Source organism: Salminus brasiliensis, chromosome 9 (assembly GCF_030463535.1).
Source record: "Salminus brasiliensis chromosome 9, fSalBra1.hap2, whole genome shotgun sequence".
NCBI classification, from domain to species: Eukaryota; Metazoa; Chordata; class Actinopteri; order Characiformes; family Bryconidae; genus Salminus; species Salminus brasiliensis.
The window spans coordinates 11448807-11471524 of NC_132886.1; the positions used below are offsets into that span (position 1 = coordinate 11448807).

The window sequence follows — 22718 nt, forward strand, 5'->3', positions numbered from 1 at the left end:
CACTGTAGTCAAGTCACTTCCTGTGTGTGTGTAGTGGTACACACTCTAGACTGATATCTGTTATTTTTTCGTTGCTGATGTGAAATAACTGGTTTATTGTGGGTGAATGTGCAATGAACTGGGTTTCTACAGAATGTGCGTATAACCATTCACTCTCAGTTCTGAATAAAACAATAATGTCCGTTAATGTTGCCTTGAGGACTCCTGATGGTGCTCTGGTTAAAACAAAGAGTTGGAATTGGATTGGAATTAAAAACAACCAATACTTGATCCATTAAAATGCACTATATTGCCAAAAGTATTTGCTCCCCTGCTTTCGCACACATATAAACTTGAGTGACATCCCATTCTTAATCCATAGGGTTTAATATAATGTCAGGCCACCCTTTGCAGCTATAACAGCTTTAACTCTTCAGGGGAGGCTTTCCACAAGCTTTAGGAGTGTGTTTATGTGTTTAGAAGAAGTGCAATTATTGGGTCAGACACTGACCCTAGTCATTTTACGTGGCCTACCACTTCGTAGCTGAGTTGCTGTCGTTCCCAATCACTTTCACTTTGTTTTAATAAGCTGACAGTTAACTGTGGGATATTAAGTAGGAAGGAAATTTCATGGCTGGACTATCACGACAGGAGGCATTCTATCACGGTACCACTGAGAGTAGCTCCTGAGAGTGACCCATTCTTTCACAAATGTTTGTAGAAGCAGTTTGCATGCCTAGGTGCTGGGGTTTATATATCTGTGGCCATGGAATTGATTGGAACACCTGAATTCAATGATTTGGATGAGTGAGTGAATACTTTTGGCAATATAGTGCATGTCTGGATTAGTTCCGATCCACTCAATGATAATGATGAAATCATGATTATTTTATAAAACTGATTTACAGGAAGAATGCCTAGGTGCTTGGTTTGGTACCTTTGCCCTGTTCATGGCCACAATTTGACTCCAAAAATTAAAATTAGTGAAAATTCACTGAATTAAACTCCGGGCTAGAAGGTACCAATAACCAATTATGATTGGGAGGAAGGGAGAGAGGCAGGCACTCAGCAGATCACTTCACTGTCACTAGAAGGGTAGAGGGTTAACAGAGCCTCTAGCCTGCAGTAATATCCCCTCAAATACTAAAGAGAAAGAGAGAAAGAGCGAGCGAGAGCATAAAAGAGAAAGGCCGAGACAGCAGGGCAGGAAAGATACGGAAAGAGAAGCAGAAGCAGCAGGGAATCTTGTCAAAAGGAGTAATACAGCTCTATTCATGTCATGTAGTCAAGGGGGATGCTTGGCCTCTCTTTTAGTGCTGGGGCATCACTTATGAAAACATCACAAGAGTGTGGTGTGTGTGTTTGTTGGAGTGAGAGAGAGAGAGAGAGAGAGAGAGAGAAAGAGAGAGAGAGAGAGAGAGAGAGAGGCAAGCCAAAAAAGTCATGTCTGTGGAGATTTTTTTTTTTTTTTAAAAGATGGGCCTTGGTTCCCTCTGGATGGCCTCCTCCTGCTCATGTTAATGTCAGAGTCTTGTTCTTCAGACCTGGTCTGAGCACTTGAACATGGCAGCCAGAGCCAGCTGACATCTGATGCGCCTTGTATTTCTCACCTTGAATTACGATGCCTAACGACATGCTGTCTTACACCAGGGGATCTATTCAGCTCAGCTAGCGCTGAGGGAATAGCTTCACTCACTTTAATCTGTACCTGTCGTGTTGAGCTAACCTCTGTCCTCGTCACTCTGCTAACCTCCCCCTCCCCTGCCTTGTTCTCTCTTCCCAATCTTCTTTTTACTGTTTTTTTCTAAAATGCAAGTACACCTCTTTCTCCATCTTACTTCTACAGATGCTGTAAAATGGTATTATCTGGCTGAAGGGCTGCTATGCAAGGCCAAAAACATCCACACCTGCAGGCACAAGGCTGTGTGGACTTAGCACACAGCTTCCATCCATGTTTTGGTCCCAGAGGCCTTCCTAAGCCCCGCCTCTTCTGCTTCCTCAATGGCTTCTCACGTCCACCAGTCCACTGTCCAGACACTGCCTCCGTCCTGGATCAAATGAGCCTGGACGACCCTCAGGCACAAACCCTAGCTTCTGCAGCTTATACCCAGCTGCAGGAAGTAGGAGATGGGGCAGTTTTGGTGCTGCTGCTAGGGTCCAGTCTACTGGAGCAGGCCCAGAAACTGCTGTCTCTTGGGCTGAATGAGGAGGAGATACAGCAGGGCTATAAACTGGCCCTGCAGAGGGCTCTAGAGCTGATGGAGAGCAACACGCTGACATGTGGCATGTTGAAGAACCCTCTGGATGTACAGGAAGTAGCTGCTGGGTTGAGAGATTTTCTCTCCACACGTGAGCCCAGGCTGGGAGCTGCCATTCTGGATGCAGTGGCACAGTGCTGTGTGGTGAGCTTGAGAAATGGAGAACAGGGATTAGCCTTTGACCCCAGCTTTATTAATGTTGCAAAGGTCATAGGTGCGAGACCCCTAGCTAAGGGAATGGATGAGACTAAGGGTAAGGAACAAAGGCCTAAGGATGGAGAAATAAACAGGGAAAAAGAAGGAAAGGACAAGAACAGAGATGCATCTACTGCTGAAGAAGAACAACAACAACTTGACCAGGTAGGGCTCAAAGAGCATGTGAGGGCAGGTGGAAAAATTGAGGTGGAAGATGAAGCGATAAATGGAAAGGGGAAGAGAAGGAATGAGTGGGAGGAATGGGTAGACCTAGGGCTGGAGATAGAGGAGCTAAGGTCAGCCGGAGAGGGGAAGGAAGAAAAGGTGAATAAAAAAAGAGCTGGCGGAAACAAGGACAGGGCTGAAGGAGATGGAAAAGAGATGAGGGCCTGCAGAGAGAAAGTAGTGATGTGGGGGAAGAGAGACATTAGCCATCACAGAATTAACCAAATGATTCTTAGAGTGTGGAAAAGGTTCTTGACCCCTTGCTACAGACAGGTGCAAAAAGGTGGCACAAGGAGAAAACTTCACAGACTAAAGGGGAGAGTAGGCATACGCCAGCTGGCACGAGGCAACAGACTACACCGCAATCCAAAAAATCCATCTGATCACAGCGGAACTGTTCATGCTATAGTGTCTGATGAGCCATATAATGCTAAAAACAAATCCACCAAGGTCAGACTTACTCTATATGGTTCAGACCCACATTTGCTGGATAGTGCAGAAAGAGCCATTCACTCTTCTCTAAAGCTGTACCAGTCTCTGCTGTCAGAGCCCAGGCTTCTCCCTGGAGCAGGGCAGGCTGAGGTGGCCCTGGCTGGCCATCTGACCCAGTATGGCCTCTGCCTTCCAGGCCTTGAGCAGCTAGCTGTCCATGCCTTTGCCCAGGCTTTATTTGAGCCTGTGAGAGCACTGGGACAGAACTCAGGGGTTCCAGGAGACCTGGCTGTGGTTACACTGTATGGAAAGCAATTCTGGGGTGCAGGGGTAGAAGGCAAAGAGAGCTGTAATGAGGTGCTGGATCCACTGGCGTGCAAGAGGAATGCAATAAAGAGGGCAACAAAGGCAGCTCTATGGATTATCACTCAGCAACTGGACCAAACCTCTAAGCAGGGAAGACAGCAATCTATAAAGAGTATGAAATAACATCTGCTGATGGCATACGTGTTAATTACAAGAAGTGGCACAGTTGACAGTCAAAGGAATGAATTAAATAGCATCTCTATGCCCTGTCTTATTTGAACATGCTTTATACCACATATTGCTACTTTAAATGTGTGTATTGTAGAGCTACACAGTATACCAGTGCTTAATTTTGTTTCAGGATGCATTTTGAATATTGCAATTGCAATGTCTACTAGTAATCACATCAGTAGTGTTTATGCCCCAACACAGACAGAGAACACAACAAATGTACATGCCTGCCAGTCTGTTGGTCTGACTGTATACATTCTTGCACAACTACACGAGATAAACACTAAATAGAAAGATGGCAAAATTTTAAATGAGTGTAAGGCATACACGTATTCATTTTTAAATATAAACATTTGTTTCTAATTTGACCCCATTCTGTACCCAATTTGAAAGGACAATTACCCATTCCCTGTTTATGTTTCCTCTGACACGTGAAGCCAGCCACTACGGCCACTACTTTCCGAACTGCCCCTAGACAGTTGGCACGCTAGGAGGAAAGCACTGCTCCCCAGCTCGGATAGCTAGCAGCTAACAGATGCCAGTACTGACCAACACCACACTAGGAGTGATGTGGGGAGGAAGTGTCAGCAACCTACCCCAGAGAGCAAAGCCAATTGTGCTCGCTCAGCTGCTGATGCCAAGCAGCAGGACCTGGGATTCGAACCAGCAATCCACAAATCATAGTGGCAGCGCCTTATACCCCCTGTATACAAGTACCCTTAAGAAAGATTAGCGATTACCTGTAGACTGAGCGTGCTGCTGACATTGACCCGGGGCAGGGACAGTGCCATACTCATGCTGCTCAGCTTCCCCATCCACTTCTCCACCTGTTCCAGGGTCATCACACGCTCCAGTCTGGCCAGACTCTCAACATGGAAGGGCAGAAGCAGCATCATGCTGGCCTTTCCACCCCAAAGCCCCATCTCCAACACCTGCACCATATTTTCCATGTCCTCATAGTGACGATACACTCCTACGGAGAAATATACATATGCAGAAATATATAGACACTTCTCTCACCAAACAAGTTCATTAGGAACACTATACTAATACTGGCTAGGGTCTTCATATACACTAAAAACAGCCTCAATTCTTTGTGGCTTGGATTACACAAGATGTGGAGATTCAGGTCTACTGCCAAGCAATTTCAGCACATATATATTTAGCTTGACTGTTCTTATCCCAAACATTCTGGCCTAGTAGAAAATACACAGTCCTTGCAAGTCTAAATGTTGAGTTCACCTGCTATTACCTGACAAGGCTTAGGCTTAGACAAAAATCTGCTTGCTTTGGGTGACTATTTGACAGCAAGACTGATTTTCATGCAGAGGATTTTTTGTCGTATTGTTCATCTGCATGTATTAAAGCCTCATCAACACAGTTCAAATGTTTAAAGTTGTAAAATTAAAGCTAAACTGGGGAATGAGTGTTTAACAATGTCATATTCTAGAAATATATGTAGATGAACACAATTTAATAATAGATAAATGCTCCAAGAAGTCTGAACTGCTGCCTGCTCAGAACCGTGCGGGCGTGTCAGATCACATAATCAAATCAAATTTATTTGTATAGCGCAAAGCAGCTTTACAGAAATCCAGTAATGAGACAAAAGATCAGCAAAACACAAAACATAAAACTCCTGGTGAGCAAACCGAAAGCGACAGTGGCAAGGAAAAACCTTGGGATTAATCAAAAGTCAAAAGGTGGGACTGATCGCCCTCTGGTTCAGAACTGCTTTTAACTTGTGATCAGAAGTGACCGTTCCATCACATAAGACTGTAATACCCAGGTATACTGATTATAGTAATAACAATGATGGAAAGAAAAATTAAAAAGTAATGATGGTTAATGGTTGTAATAAAAATAATAATAGCAGCAATAATGATTAACAGTATCATCTCCCTGGCAACGTAAACAACCCAGCAGTGAGCCACTAAACAATGCTAGAAATGGCGCACACAGCCGGCAGCATCAGTCTGGTTCAGTCCGACATGTTGGAGCCATCTGATTCTGATTTTGAAGAAAAAGAGCCCCCCTGCAGGAAAATGGACCACTACACTCTTCTTGACCAGATTCTGAATGGCAAGTAAAATGTGCACAATCAAGAACAAGCTGTCTAATGGTAATTTCAGCAATCTAGCGGTAGCTGCATTCTACAGCCTAATGTTCACAAACTCATCATATCATTATATGATGCCTTTATCAGACGCATTGTACCCAATATTAGATTATATGTACTATATGCATCACTCACTGCTGCATTGTGCTTCTATATGTTATATACTGGTAGGAGAATTCGGTGTTAGAAATGTTTTTTTAAAGTTAGCTTAACTCAGAGATCAAGATCATACAATGGTCATAGCACCAATCTTTGCAGACATTGTGGAGAAATTCTGTGTGCCTTAGTCTGCCCCACGCATTGATAAGTAAAAATGAGGGGAACAGCTGTATGCCATGATGTAAGAGAAGATTCAAGATTCAAGAGTTTTATTGTCATATGCACAGCAGAAACAGACAGTTACGCTGTACAATGAAATTCTTACTTTGCTGTCCCTCCATTCACCAATAGATAAAGATAACAAAAAAGAAATTAGTAAATAATAATAAAAAATATATACAAACTAAATAAAGTATAATAATATAAGTTGAAGTAAATAAAATTAAAGTAAACTTTTCCCTTTTTACAATTAAAAAATTAAAATAAAAGTTACATGTGCTTTTATGTGCAAGTATGAGCAAGTAGCTAAAGTATCATTCTGGTCTTACAGTTAAAGCAACTAACTATTGGGTTATCATAACAGAAGTAGCAACAGGTGGCTAACGCAAGTAGGAACTGGTACCTAGCTATGCTACAAACAGATAAATGTAAAGCTGATGTAAAACATATCGCTAACCCTGATGCTCTGGTACCAGACAGACCGGACATCACCAAAGACAAATTTGGTGCCACCCAACTCAAAGCCAACAAAACAAAACTTCCAATAGTGATGTAGTACCTGGTACAGATACCCATTAATACTGCTATACTATATCTAGTTTGAGATTAATTGAATTTCTAAATTGAAAGTACGGTTGAATGGTAATCCTATTTAATAACAGTTCTTTGTGATGAGAGAAATGAAACTGGACAGACAATTTCAGATTACCTGCTCTGTGCATCATATATACTTTAGTGTACTTGGTCCCCAAAAAGCTGCGCAGGTCTTGATTCTCTTGTTCAAAGCCACGATCCCAAAACCCTGGAATAAGATGCAAAAAGACATTATTTGAGATAGATATATATATATATATATATATATATATATATATATATATATATATATATATATATATATATATATATATATATATATGGTGTAAACACCTTCACACATATACATACATATATATATATATATATATATATATATATATATATATATATATATATATATATATATATACACACACACACACACACACACACACATATATATATATTTGATAAATATTGCATTTAGTAATAAGAGTAGTAGTGAGGTCAGAATGTTGGATGATCACCATTCCACTACCCCACAGCTCAATGCTGGGAGGCTTTATATTAAATATAAATATATAATATATACCCCTCTAGCCCACCATGGCATTAGGCATGGTGCCAACAGGTTCATGTTTATCTGCTTCAGAGTGTCCAGTTCCACTGTCAATATTTCTTTACCCTGACTAGGCAGGTTGTGTGTGTGCACATTAGCACATCTGTGTCAGCAATGCGTGCTTGCGTGATTCAACGTCAAGTAGTTAAATGCATTTATTAGATGTTGTCTGCAAAGTTTTATAGGTCATCATCATGCAAGAACCTCATATCTCCAAAATGACAACTTTACAAGAGACGAAAAAGAAACTTTTTAAACTTTCAATGGATGTCAGTGTACACAGATTTGATTCCAATAGATATATTCCAAATATATAAATGTATATTTTTATTTGCTTATGTATCATGCTTAGCCACACACATGAATGTTCTGCAAGGGCAATGTTAGCCTACACTAGAAAAGAACATCAGCTAATCATGTTTTGTGCCACCAAATGAGGCCATCCTACATTACAACAAAGACAGCCTCCACTATGGACTTGACAGATTAGATCCTATTAGGCTGAAATCATACAGAGCTACATTAGGGACACAGTGACAGAGACGAGGGGAGAGAGATGAAAGGAAGACAAGGCAATAGAGAAGAGCGAGAAAAAGGGGGCCGCTCACACAAGGGAGGGGAGGCACAGGACGTATTATTGCAGTCCATTAAACCCATTACGTTCTATAACAAAGATGGGATTCGATAAAGAGACTATTAGCAGAATTATAGTCACATATGCTCCCCCCCAGTCTTTTCTCCTTGCTGAATTAGCAACAGAAAATTGTGCAAGTGACTGCGTGTGTTTGTGTGACACACACAGACAGAAAGAAAGAAAGAGAGGGAGGCGGAAGAAATATCCAATATTACTATAATGGGATGACAGCTTCACACAATGCGAGGTTACAATATTTCACCCCATTATTGTGACCCACTACATCAAATACACTCTGGTCCGCTTATGGGGTTAGAGGAGACAGTCTTCATTATCAGTCAGCGGCTGCTATAACTCAGTATGAAGTCTGTCTCCTTTATGTAGGCACGAGGGTGATTTACGGGCCGACGCTAGCGGGGTCTATATGATGCAGTCAGTCACTGCCAATCTTTAACTCCCCATTACTTTGCAGCTAAGTGCTACTTCACCACCCATTTCTCTCATTACAGCTCTTTATAATACAGTAGCTAGCTATGTGCTGAATAATAATGAAAGTCCTATAGTTAAATATGACTTGAATGGTATATACTTTTAAAGGGAAATTCCACCCAGATGAGGTCATTAAACACTGCTATTTTACAACCAGGGTCTGACTGACGGTGAAACTATTTTAAAGAATCAAACATTCTAATATTGACAAATATAGTCAGAGAAAGTTCAGTATGGTAAGAAATGGGTTTGTCGGTGGTCAACAGTGTTAAATGTCAAAATTCTTCTTTTCGTATTGCTGGGCCCAAAGCTTCTTAGCAGTCTTTTGGGTTTTGTTGGTTTCTGATCATTAGCTCTATTTTTTCTCATTGTTTCTTATTTGTTCCCTGGAGTTTCAGAGGAGGGCATCAGAAGTAGGATCACAACGTCTAATCGAAATAGTTGCCCCATATCGACAACCTTTTCAGCAGGCAACTAATTTAATAGTTGGTTAGTTGGTGATGTTATCACTCATTTCTTACGGGAGAACTAGGGATGTTTCTGGATGTATGTGGACCACGGATTAAAAGACAAAGTAACATCGTAACAGTGTGTAACACAGTTTAACCACTACTGTTACTTCTTACAGTAACTCCCTCAATCCGAACGCAGAGCTGCAGTGAACACATACAGATTGAGCAGCTGTCTGTCACGAGAACAAAGTGAGTGCTGATGTGTGGCTATGTTGCCTTATGGCTCTATAACAGTTTTATCCAGAGACATCAGTCTGGTATGTGGATGGAGAGCAGAGTTCTATTAGTGTGAGGAGTGGGAGTCTCATATGGATACAGGCTGTAAGCAGGAGTGTAAACAGGAGAAGTCTTCAAGTAAGAAAACCTAGAGACGTTATTAATGAGGAGACTGGCCACTGGTTGAAATATAAATGGAAGTGCCATCCTTCAACAACAAGAGCCAAATCTGCTTGCTGGTCACAAGCCAGGCCAGACAGTGTCAAAATAAGTCACTAATTTAAATTTAAAGCAAAACTCTTTCAGCTAAAATTACTGTCTCACATTTGTCTCTTTTTTGCTGATCTGAAAAACTGATTAAGCGAAAACTGGCTCAGTTTTGTTATATTAAATTATGACAGGAAAAAATATATTGGAGTTTTATTTATTTAATCTTTTTAGCAGGAAGATTCCTTAAATTCTGAATATATTTGAATAAGTGTGTCATCCTAATTGCCTTCATTGTTAGTAAGGAAATGCATAAAACAACCTCAAGCTAAGTTGATAGATACATAGTTATTTGGTAATTTAGTCACTTACAATCCAAATAATGTATTATTCCAATTAATAATTGACAGATTGTTTGACTATTAAAGTATTTTCTTCTTATTTTTTTTTTACTGAAACTGTTTTAGAGATTAACATCAGAAGTAGCTTGAAAATATGTAGAACCTCAACACTGAGCATTTTTGACTGGCCAAGCAAACCTTTGTTTGGGTTATGTTAGTTTTTGTTAATTAGCTTATTTTTCTTATTTTGTTCATGAAACTGAATTAAAGGATTTAGAGGTCTGCATCAGAAGTGCACTGAGGAACCCTGGGAATCTTTAATCTGCCTTTTTAATCGGCCAAGTGATATATTGGTTGGGTCGAAAATCCAACAGACTATTACCAGAAGCTCCTTAATGCTCTTTATGTCTGAGACGCATCCTCAGAGCATAATCCAAAAGGCCTCCATCAAGCAATGTTTGGATGGAATGCTCCCTCAAACAAAGGAGCTTTATTGGGTAAACCTGAGATGAGTTGCTCTATAGCTAGTCATTATGAGAAACACCTGACCCTGTATGGGGGGGGGGGTGAAGCTATGCTCATTTGTCGGACGTGTGCCAAGCATAGCATACAGCCCAGCGGCATGCGAGACGCTTCTCTGAGGCTTGTGAACACAAGTGAAGGCGTGCTCCTCAGTTTCACTGATTATAGTGGGGATGAAACCTGATCGCTCTAAAGTACAAAACACAAGCCCTGGTATCTGACTGTTATTAAGGGGTAGCAAAGCTTCTTGGAACAGAAAGCATTAAGGGGGAATTCTCTCATGCGAGTGCCTAAAATGCCATGCAAGGTTTCGCCACCACAGTCTTGGCTGCCGATCAGAAGAGAAGATTGAGCCCCGGATCTTTATCTGGGTCTGTGTTCATGCAAGTCGCATCTGACGCTGAAGAGAAAGAGAAAGAGAGCAAGAACGTAAACCACAGAGAGACACGCGGTATCTCTTCCATTAATTACACTACACAAAAAACAATGCCACCATTGTGCAGTTTCGCATCTCCATTCCCCTCCCACACCCTCTTTAAATAATAACCCAAAGACCCGACCACAAACGAAGCAGGGGAGAAAAATAAAAGGCCTAAATTAGGTAAGCCACTTTTCCTCCTCTCTCATCAACTCTGTGATTGCGGAACAGCGCGCTGCTTTGGGAGGCGCTGTTATTACAGCTTACATGGGCGTGCACTTGTTGCGGGTTTTTTGTCTCCGTTATTGTGTTGTGTGTGTGTGGGTGTCTGTTGGCGGTAGTGTTGCTTTTTTCCCTACTTTTCCCAACACAGTTTGTTTATGGCACAGGGAGAACAAAGGCTGAATTAATTAACTGCTGGGGACAGGCGCTCTGCTTGGGTTAGACCGCCGCTGTCCTTCTGTCTGTCCACCCCCGGCCCCTCCCTTTCCACCATTCTGTCTTTGAGGACTCTCTCAAGAGGATAGAGGCAGTGTAAAAGATCAGCACATGGGAGGAGTGGAGTGGGATAATTAGCAGAAGAGAAGAGGAAACGGAGACAAAACAGTCAAAAGGAGCTGAGGACATTGCAGGCCCTGCTACACTAGTGCTTTTCTTCTAGGCTTTCACAGCACAGTTAAGTAATGTTCCCTTTCCAACACACCTGATTTAACTCAAAGGTGGTGGTTGTGGGATGGGGGGGGTGATAATTATTGGGTGAGCTGAGTTGGAGCAGGAAAGGGAAAAAAAAAACAAAAAAAAAACAAAACACTACACTACAATGCTGTGACCTTCAAGGACCCCTTTTCAGTAGCGCTGCCATAGGGTAAGAAGAGTGCCTCAGACAGGAATGAAAGAGAGCATAGAAAGAAGTAAACAGACCAGACTGTAGAGAAAGAGGGCAGTCTTTAAAATAAAAAAGAAGAGGAGAACGAGCACAAAAGATGGTTTTTGGTGTTTCAGCAAGACAAAAAGAGGAGAACAAGGAAGGTCATGGTGAGACAGATGTAGGTGAAGCACAAAAAGAATCCAATGGCTGTGTCTCAAATGGCTACCTACTCCTTAAGTAGTGCACTACATGGGTCCTGAAATAATGGCGTCATCGCCCATAAAGTGCACTATACTAAATGCCCCAATTTAGGGAGCCATTTGGGATTCGTACAATGTCACAAAAAGCACTCTTGAATTGCATGAGGTCCAGCCTTCCCTAGCCAGAGCTCAGCCATAGTCATTAGGGATGCATCAAACCCACTTTTTACTGAGTCCAGTACCTGAACTCAAGGCACTGGCTGATACAGAGTAGCGATCCAACACCAATGCTCTGGTTTTCTTCTTGAATTTTAAACCTGTAAAATACGCTTGGGGTCGGTCTTCTATGCTTTATGATACTATATGTTTAATGGAGATGGGATAATAGGCCGATGGATTCATAAGGCCTATTTATACTCCCCTAATGCACAAAAATGAATCCTTTACCGTGGCATGGATGTTAAGCAATACATCCACTAGAGGGCAGTTCAGCGGCACAAGGTTCGGACAACAACCAACATGGAAGAGGACGTTAAAATGTACTTACAACAAAAAGACAAGAGTCAGTGGTGTTAATAGCTTGAAACGGAAATAAAAAGTTCTGCAGGACCCACCCTTTTCTGCCAGAGTATCTTCTTCATCATATCCATATGGAAGTGGTCGTGTCTCACTTTAACCATTTGCTACACTGCCCCCAACGAATTTCCAGTGGTACTGCTCCGTTTCATCCATAAGTGCACAAATACTGACCAAATGAATGCACATTACCAACAGAAGCCTTAAAGCCTGCAGACGACCAGCACCAACCAACAATCCACTCCATCACGTTCGTGTGATACGTGTACTTCTCCTGACTCACAGCTCTAAACTCATTAGCTAGGAGCTGGTATTAATGTCGGCCTCAAGTGATCGAACCTCAAGTGGGCAGCTACACGAATTGCCTTTCACATCTGGCATTTCCATCTGTTTTAGATGTGCCTCCAGTGACCACTCGTGATCAGACTTTGTGACTGGAGAAAGGGTGGAAGGGTGCAGCGTGCATTTACAGCATCAGTCCCTCACAGCATTTGTCTGCTGCTGCAAACACTAAGGGTGTTTTCACACCTGCATTTTTAGTCCGGTTAAATCGGACTCTGGTTCATTTTCACCCTTGGTGCAATTTGATTGGACAGGTGTGAACACAATGATCGCACTCAGATACAGACCAAAACAACCGCACAGAGACATTTGAGAGGAGGTGGTCTCAGTCCGGTCCCAATCGAACTTTGGAGCAGTTAGTATGTGGGGGAAACAAGATCTGACCTCAACCCGACCCAACTATTAGATGTGCTTTGCAAGTTTAAGCTAAACAGCTTCCATAGCCAGACGTTAACAGCTATGAACAAATGCTCCAGGCTATGCTCTGCTGTTGCTCCATGTTAAACTGTACAGAAATCTGCACTAGTGCACAACACAGGACCTTCTTCATGTAATTACTTTTTTGCTCCCGCCCAGACAGGTCGGACCAATAAGCAGAGAGTCGTTTTCTCACATTTTGGTTGGGTGCTTCACAACAAACCGGACCAGGAAAGGGAAACGTGTTTGTATTGAGTTTACAAACTCAATAACTGATTCGGATCAGAGCAAACCAACTATAGGTGTGAAAACACCTGCGTTGACTGCTAACACAACTTCCAAAGGAATAAGAGAGGAGCCGAAAAAAGAAGTTAGTCTCTGCTGTGATGACATTTGACAACAAGGTGGTCCCATGTTGCTGTCAAAGATTCACTGGTGCGCTTTAGCATTTGTTACATGTGTTACATCATCATATGCATCCCTCAATGCCACCAAAGGTCAAAGGTCCTCATTCACATCTGAACTTCAGTAGGTTTCTACTAATTACAACACTACTATATTACAGTGTTTTAAGTTGTTGTAGTTAAATTGTAGTTGTCTAGTTGTATAAATAGTAAGTCCATGAGTTGGCTGGAGAAAATTCCCCAGACAGTTTTACAAGCCTATTTACAACTAGGGTTAACTTATTTTGCCTTAAATTGCCTTAAAATTCTGATGTTTTTTTATTGGTGAAAAAAGTGCAATAAATCGAATGTATAGTGATATGTTTTGCAAAACTGTATCAATTCTCAAACATACAGTGCAGATTTAAATATTATTTGACATGTAAAGATTGGTGGCAGACAGTGGTTCATTTTGAATTGTGTTAAACCATGATCACTAGATGGCGGTGTTGTTTACTTTTGTACTACACTCACCTTTACACCTGTGTAATGTGACGTGATAATAAAAGTGATTTGATTTTGTGCCATGTCTGCAGATCCCACTGTTCCGACTGGACAAAAAATTAAAATGTTTATGCATCTACATGTTTTATGCATATGGAGTAATTTTTTCAATACTATATATATATACACACATATATATTTTTTTTAAATGCTATACATCGTCTTGCTTACAGTATATAAGCAATTACATTCAGCATGTAATCATATCACGATACAGTGGTCAAGTATTGTATTGCCAGCTTCTTACAAATAAACAGCAATAACTGCAATGCTGCAGTGGTGCTTCTTCGAGTGGTGCGTCTCCGAGTGGTGCTTCTCGGCTTGTGAAAAGTTTTTGCTAGTGGGCTGGGTGTAAGTAAATCACGGAAGTGTAACCAAAATAAGCCAAGACTGTTCCATTTTTTTTTTTTACATTGGCCCCAACACAACATGATCACGATTTGTCATTTTCATGTACTGAACTCTCACTGTTCTACGATACAGTTTCCCATTCAGGGACACTTTAACGACAGGAGTGAACGAGGCCATAGTTTTTGTTTGTTCAGTTTTTTTTCTTCCAAATATCAGAAGAATAATGAATTGTGGACTGCCTGGAATAACAGTGTTATTATAGAACACCTCTATAGACTGGAGTACAGTTCCTTGCCTGGAAAAGCACACAATCATGCTTGGACAAGACTCCTAACACAAGATCTTGCAAATACTAAACAGTCTACTGGATAATTTTATGACCACCATGACTTAGAAAGTGGATCAACCATGTCTGACATAGGTCAGCATCAGTGTGTCGCCACAGTCATGATTAGAAATACCACAAGACAAGAGAAACAGTGCATGTACATAACTGAATTACTATTGGACCCTCCAGCAGTAGGATCATTTACTGCTGCTAAATTATAAATCCAAACTCTTGAAGTCAATTTTCATAATCTCATTCATGCGGCCTAATCTACTGTCCAATCTAATTTGTATATTTCAGCACTAAATTAACGAGACCAACCAACTCCTGCTCCATGTGAAGGAAAAAAAATATATTATAATTTCATAATTAAGCTGAAACCTGAGACAAAAGAAATTAATTAGATTGCTTATCAATCCACAGTCAATCATAACTTATTTTCCATTGCGCGTTCTATTGAAAAGACAATCTCCCTTCACACCTTCCTCCCCGAGTTTAAAGCAGGATCAAAAGTACTGCCAATATTATCAAGACAAAGAAACTGGCGGGTAAGAAGGTAATGAAGGTAAAATAACGCTGGTCATGGATGGTGGTACGAATGCACTTAGGAATGTACAGTAGGAGGCAGACGTGCATAGCACACAATGGCAAAGATGTCCTTGAAATGATGTGCTAAATTACATTTAATCTCAAGTGGTTTAATCAAGCTGCAATCGTTACTCATGAAAAGCTCATTCATGGTAAATATAGCTGAATTCATACTATTTCACACAGGGTGTCACCTTGTGTCCATTCCAAATGCTTTAGCATGAAATAAGTACAGTAAAATGCTGAGTAATGTTTAGAGTTATAGGGCACAGGTAAACAGGTGACTCTGCAAACTGTCCACATGTACATCGAAGAGAAGCTGATGCCAAGCGAGGGCCGAAAGCAATCCAGCTCAGCGTGTGCAGATATGAGGTGTTCACTGGGGGGAAAAGAGATCTCGACACTTGTTACTAAATAATTCAGGATGACACATCACCCCCCGTAGGAAGATAAATAAGCTCTCCATGATAGACTGGAGAATCATTAGTTATCAACTGTGCAGACTAGCTCAGGGAATACACTCACACACAGGCATAGAGGCATAGGGCTCAAATAGGAACATACACGGACACATAGCCCAAACATTTGCATGTGCACAAGTTTAGGAACATGCGCATGATGGCTTTCAGATGTGTGAACATGTGCACAGAGGGGAAACAAGCCCCAAAACACAGGCTTTTACATTCACACTGAATAAATAAATAACTAAATACAATCATCAGTGGTGCTGAATGCTTTGTGACAGAATTAACCTGTAGCACATTTGGCTCGACTGGAGTTCATTTAGAACTAGTGATTTTAGTGGGTACACAGTTTAATCAGCCCAGCACAACACAAACTCCCCGAGATGCAATTCTGCAACAGCTAATCAAATCTGAAACGAACGGAGCAGACGTGCGCTTGTTTGTAGTCCATTCATCAAGCAACAGCGCACGATCAATCTACATCTAGTGTCATCATGAGCACAATCTGTACTGGACCAATTTTCCAACACTCACTCTCATAAGGATCCAGCTAATTGTGTTATCCGTTCATCTTATGTAAGACAGCGCAACGCAGAAGCACTGAGTTATTGACCCTGTGCCAATCCTATGGACATTAAACCATGAGATAACATTTAAGAACATAATTTCACTCAGCGTTGACTGGCTAGGTGTGTGGAAGATGAGTGTAAGGGGGAAAGCTAACACCATGAAATATAAGGGAATACACTTTCCAAGGTGTTTCCATATGGACTCATGGATTCATAATCACCTTTAGTAGAATTGTATACATGAATACTGGGATAACAGGCTTAGCAAAGAGTTTATACACCATTTGAACAAACGTACTGGGACATCCACACATTACACCTACATGAGCTTTTGTTCAATTTAATGTGGAGTTGCAATGGCATTATCCCTCCTCCACCTAACTTTACAGTTGGCACTGTGCAGTCAGGCAGATAACGCTATTCTGGCATTTGCCAAACCAAGACTCATCCATTAGAGTGCCACATAGAAAAGCATGACCTGTCACCCCACAGAACATGTATCCACTGCTCCAGAGTCAAGTAACGGTGTGTCCATATAGTGTATATTCAAAAGGTTTTCTGACTTCTTTCAAAGATGAAAAACAGTTATGTAAATTAAATTAAATTAAAAATATAATTCTTAACTGGTTGTTTTGTCATGGAGATACAGATTGGCACGGTCAGCCTAAATCCTTGATCCTTGTCTCTCCATTATTCATGATGAAGACTTCTGCAAAAGTTTTACCATTACCACTAACATTCCAGTGTTATCATGGTTCTATATAAAATAATACATTTTATAAAGAAGAACCCATTAAAGAACCTCCTTTTTTAGGACTATAATATATATTTTTATAAAAATCCATTCAGCTATGATGGCTTAGATGAAACAGAAATCCTAAGCATTTGGACAGGTGCCCATCTTTCTCACCTTTAAAGTGAAATGCATTGGCAAGGATCATGGCACCTTCTTTGGCATCTGGTCCCTCGGTCAATGGCGACCCTTCCAGTCCTCCCAGTCCACCTTTAGCCCAGGAGCTGAGCTTCTTCATATCTGCCTGTTTACCCCCTGCACCCAGAGCCACATGGCCCATCCCGAACTGAGCCTGGAGCTTCTCCAGGAGGCTTTTCTCCAATGTGGGAACCTTCTTGGAGAAGAGAGCTGTGGAGCCATGCAGTGTGTAGCTGGTTCCATTCCCCTCCCGCATGGATTTCAGCGTGTCGGATAAAGCTTCCTCAGCTTTCTTCTCTACTTTGGCATTCTTCAGGAGCTCCAGGAACTGTTCAGCTGTGGTTCCTTTGGCTGCGTGGCTTAAAGCGCCGAGGGAGCTGGCAAGCAAGGCAGGGGAGATGAGAGCGTTAGTGTAGGAGCCTTCCCTCCGCAGGGCTTGATAGAGCCGCAGCCCTAAGGACCAGCTGGGGTGCCCTAAGGAGGAACTGGCCTGCTGAAGCTGTGGGGGTCCACCTGTAGCTGGAGGTGCTTCGGAGGTGGAGGAGCCGACCCCCAGGATCAGCAAATTTAACAGTGATAGAGACAGAATAGCAGCAGGCAGCATGGCAGAGCTGAGGAGAGAAAAATAATACATGTTCACACCAAGACATTAGGGCGGATTACAGCCATTTTCAACATTTCTGCATAATTCAATCGTTAACAAAGTCAAAGAATGTAAACAAAGTCATTTAGAGTGGTGTGATGATTTAGAGAAACTTACTCAGAAGTTTTAATGTCTCTAAAAGCTAGATCACATCACTGCTTCACAATATTTTTGAGAAAAGGTTTGATCCAAAATGTAGATTTTACCACCATCAATTTTACATGTAAAGCTCACTGTTCTGGATGGTATATAATATTGCTGCATGTGTAAACATTATAGCCGACTCTTAATCTGTGTTCTTGTATGTACTTGTGGACTAGTCATCAGTCACAGTCCAAGTACTGTGCCATTCTAGTGTTGCAACAGTATGAGACTTTCAGGCTATGTTAAGAGTATACAGCATTTCACAATTCTTCCGCTTGTTGTTAATATTATTATTATTATTATTACTATTTATTATACACTGACTTTTAAATGAATGAAAGGTACAGTTTAGGATTTACTATAGTTAAAACTATTTATTAATAAAACTATTTAAAACATCTTAAATTTTAAAAAATAAATAAGAAAGCTGCAGGTGCATTTTATTTCCAGCTAATTATTATTGTGATTATGGATTGATCTGCTAATTATTTACTCTCTCTCTCTCTCTCTATATATATATATATATATATATATGAAATTTATTGGGATTTGCATTTTGGCTTGGTGTGTGGAAGATGAGTGTAAGGGGGAAAGCTAACACCATGAAATATAAGGGAATACACTTTCCAAGGTGTTTCCATATGGACTCATTTGAACAAACATACTGGGACATCTACACATTACACCTACATGAGCTTTTGTTCAATTTAATGTGAAGTGCCCCCCCCCCCCCATACCCGTATTAAGCAAATGTACACAATATAATAACCATCACCTTTCATACGATGGTAAACCTAAAACCAGTATAGTGCTGCACCCCTCTTCCATTCAGAAGTTTGCATGTAACCAAGTACAGTCCAAACGCCCAGATGTGTTCTTGTTCCGCCCCAGTTTTCACAGGGATGCATCGGGACATGACTTGTGTGGACCTGGCACAGCCAAATATCCCAGAATGCATTACGCACCACACTACTATTCTGATTACAGAATTACTGCATGGTGTCTTTCTGTCCTCAAGAAGCTGAACTTGCCAAGTCTGTACTACCAAGTACACCAATCTGAACTTGGCGTACTTTGTACTGCAGGTCCCTTGCTGACCCCTGGCTCCCCTCACAGTGCAAAGAAATCACTCCGACTGACTCGGTTCACATCGCAACCTTGGGTTTATGCTGAAATGGTGAAAATCTGTGGAATTCTTCTTTAGCCAAGTTTTGAAGGCTTCCTCGGTTACATGCACTTCAGCTCCATCCGCAACTTCGTAAAAGTGTTTGACGGATTATTCACGGGCAGAAATTTGATCTTATTTGTAAAATAAACAAACACTGCTACTGAACTGCTACTATTGTAATGAGCCAAGTATGAGATTCACTATAGCTCACACTGGCTAAGACAGGGCAGCTCTACTAAGGGCTCTTTGAGGGATGATATAAGAAACATTTCTGTTCCATAAAAATGATTTTTGTAAAGGAGCTGGAGTGTAGAGAACTTTTTTAAACCTTTAACAGGTTCTTCACAGGTATCTCCTTTACAAAAATGGCATCAGTCAAGAACTTGTAGCACTTTTTATAATAAGAGAAAACCACCTAAGTTTGGTGACCACCACTCCTGCAGTATTGGACCATTTAACTTGGCCATGTCGTATTTCAGATCCAGTCTGGACTTGCAACTGAGCTCGCATGCATGCATCAACTCGACCCGTTTCTCACCAAAACCCACTTTTCTGTCCAATTAGAAAATGAAACGGCCGATTACATAAACCACCCAGCACCAAAAGAGGCCCAACCGCCTCTGAAAGTTAAGGGGAGCGGAGGAAACTATTGAGTTTCTCTCGCTCAGGCCTTTGATCGAGCTCTGTGAGCGATATCAAGCAGACAGCTTTACTCGCACAGCTGTGTCGTCTTACTGATGTGCAGCAGGAGCGAGGAGAGAGTGGAAGCCTCTTTGTTTCGCTTTACCGTTAATCAATTACAGTGCTCCTCTTCCCTCTGACTCCTCCAGGAAACGCGGAGCGCGCCGACAGAGCAGGCAGACAGGCAGGCAGGCAGGCAGACAGGCAGACAGACAGGCAGGCAGGCAGGCAGGCAGGCAGGCAGGCAGACAGACAGGCAGGCAGGCGGACAGGCAGGCAGGCGCTCCCGACGTGGCAGAGGAAGTTGTTTTTTGCGTTTGCTAACTTTTTCCTCAAATCCAAATCCAGTCTGCAGCCGCTCCAGTCCGGGAGTTTCAGCTCCTTCCCGAAATGTCTAGCATTCCAGCCCGCAGCTGTACAGACCGCTCGCCTGTTAGTCTCAGGGGCTGCCGCCAGGGCAAGCAGCACAGTTAGTCTAACCCCACAACCCAGCAGAAGTGCTACTTCAGTTAAATGAGAACACAGGTAGAACCCCTGTAGAACCGCAGTGCACCCTCTTAGTACACCTAGTACCCATCAGCATCACTGACGGTTGTTGGGCAGGCTCTTTTGGGGGTTCTCTTGGTCTGCAGTAACCGCTACTGCTCGAGAGTGAGCAGCATTAGCCACGGAAAGATGATCCAGGTGTTGATTAACGAAACCTACAATTAACCCCAGAGACGGAACCGAGAACCAAACGCTGATGATTAAAACAGCTGGGAGAAAAACATGGATTCCGTTCACATTAATTTGTATAATATAGGCGGACATATGCATTTTTGGGGATGTATAAAAAAAAAAATACAAAAATAAATAAATAAATAAATAAACAAACAAATATATCAAACGCGTCCATCCGGCATTGGGTAAAATGTCCCGGATGCAGCGCTCTCGCCGGCATGTTTGGTCTGGTCGCTACCTGCAGCCTTTAGCAACCATTGGTCAAACGGCTTCCCACCGACGCAACTGTTAATAAACATAAATAAGTTATATAAAATGGTTGTGGTTTTATGTCTGTGGGACCAAGTGGAACAAGCAGTCTGAAAGGTCCAAAAGCACCGAGTTAGAAATCAATTATTAAATCAGTCTGAAACTCCAGGAAGTTTAGAAGTGTCCTATAATTAACAGGAATATGAGATATTTTTATTGTATATATTTTAATTATTTGTATTTTTATATTGAAATGAAAAAATCGGTGTTTCAAGTAAAACTTAATGTATTAATTTTCACTTAAGTGAAAGGAGATTTTACACACAGGCCTCATTAAAGCCTCCCGTCCCCAACATCCTAACCACGGTGGTCACCCTGTATAATGATTTTATACAGATAGCAATGGCCACAGTAATACAGATCATTCACAACTGTACTAGCTATAGACCAGTTATCGTTTCTAGCCACCGCTGCTAAACCTGAGCTATATATCACTTCAGTCCTGCGCTAACTTGTAACAGGGGGATCTGGTCTACATTTTTCCAATTAGTGAAAAGATATGAATCATTCGCCAGTGCAACAGCCGTGTTTCTCTTTAGAGAGTCTCCCCCTCTGTCTCGGACCGTGAGGGTAAATAGACGTGCAGTTCCCGCAGCCACCGAGTGGTGTCGCCAGCGCTTTGCGTCTCTGCGTGCGGTTGAACTCCGTGCTCCTAATGCAAAGACCTGCTCCCCACTGTATGTCTCAATGAACAAGTGTCCCTTTGCCGTGTTTGTCCTTTTTGATCCCTTCCTCCCCGTTCTTTCCAGTGCTGTACAGCAGGAATCTGCTTCTTAAAAGTATGCAGGCTATAAGCTCAATATTTGTCCAAGTCTGACTGCAAATTGATCAATAGGCAGGTAGCAGTGGCAGACATGATCGATTGATATACAGAAAGTAGTAAAAGGCGAAAGAGGATCAGGCTGGGAGATGGGGCTCTGATAATGGCAGACAACCACCAATACAGAACAATCAGCCTGGACATGACAGCCCATAGACAGGCCCAATTACTCCCCCCCTCCCTAATCAATATCACACTCACACAGATAGTCATCAGCAGAACGCACAGACACACACACACAACCACACACACTGAGAGACTGACGCACGCTCACGATTATTTCGGCCTACGTAGTCTAGCTATAGGCTACATGCTGGCTTGTACAATTGTACATGCTCTGACATCTAATTAATCATATTCAAACTGTACAAATGCTTGTAGATATAAAGCTGCCACAAGCCTCTCTCTCTCTCGTGGCATTACATAATTAAGTCAGCATACGTACGCTCATACTGTATTTACAACCCAAGGGGCCTTGCAGCATACACTAATAATGATGAGTAGTGTTTGGTTGGCGTTTGCTGGTAGGGGGAGGAGGATTTGTGCGTGTAACTAGATACGTCTTAACCGGCGCAGGGGGAATTGCAGCTGAGAAGCTTCTCAAACCCCATTACACTCAATTGAGCAAATAACAAGAAGACCTTTACACTGACCTGGGACCAGTTTATCTGGCCAAATCCCTAACCCTAATCATTATAAGCAACCAAATAGACCGTTCTCCGAGCACCAGGCCAGAGTAACCTCCCCCTCACCCCTCTCCTGGCCCATCACGATCAGTGAAGCCTATAATAAGCAGTGACGCGGATACTCGAACGTAGGTGATTCATCTGCCCAGGGCCGTGTCGCGGTTAAACGAGTCCCTTGGGAAACCGTGCAGGGAAACCCGAGACACTGTGTAGTGGATTTTTGTCTTCTCGCGTCTCGCCTTTCACTATGCAACACCTTTACCACTCCCACTGCTCCTGCTGCATGTCACCTTCAACCCCCGCAGATGTGGCCTCCTCCAACCGCGCTCTTGTCTCGTATTCAAAGCGCGGCGGCGGTTGCTGCTTCCT

The 22718-nt window shown here is 42.1% G+C and overlaps 1 protein-coding gene across 1 annotated transcript in view; it reads right to left on the reverse strand.

Moving 5' to 3' along the window:
• Positions 1-19960, reverse strand: part of serpinh2 (serine (or cysteine) peptidase inhibitor, clade H, member 2) — a 30149-nt gene extending 10189 nt beyond the window's left edge. Inside the window, exons 1-4 of the mRNA XM_072688772.1 lie at positions 19921-19960; positions 17158-17789; positions 6773-6865; positions 4367-4599 (exon numbers count right to left, since the gene is read on the reverse strand). Of these exons, the coding sequence (XP_072544873.1) occupies positions 4367-4599; positions 6773-6865; positions 17158-17782 (951 nt within the window). The 5' untranslated portion in view covers positions 17783-17789; positions 19921-19960. The remainder of the gene's footprint in view (positions 1-4366; positions 4600-6772; positions 6866-17157; positions 17790-19920) is intronic.
• Between the last annotated feature and the right edge of the window lie 2758 nt (positions 19961-22718).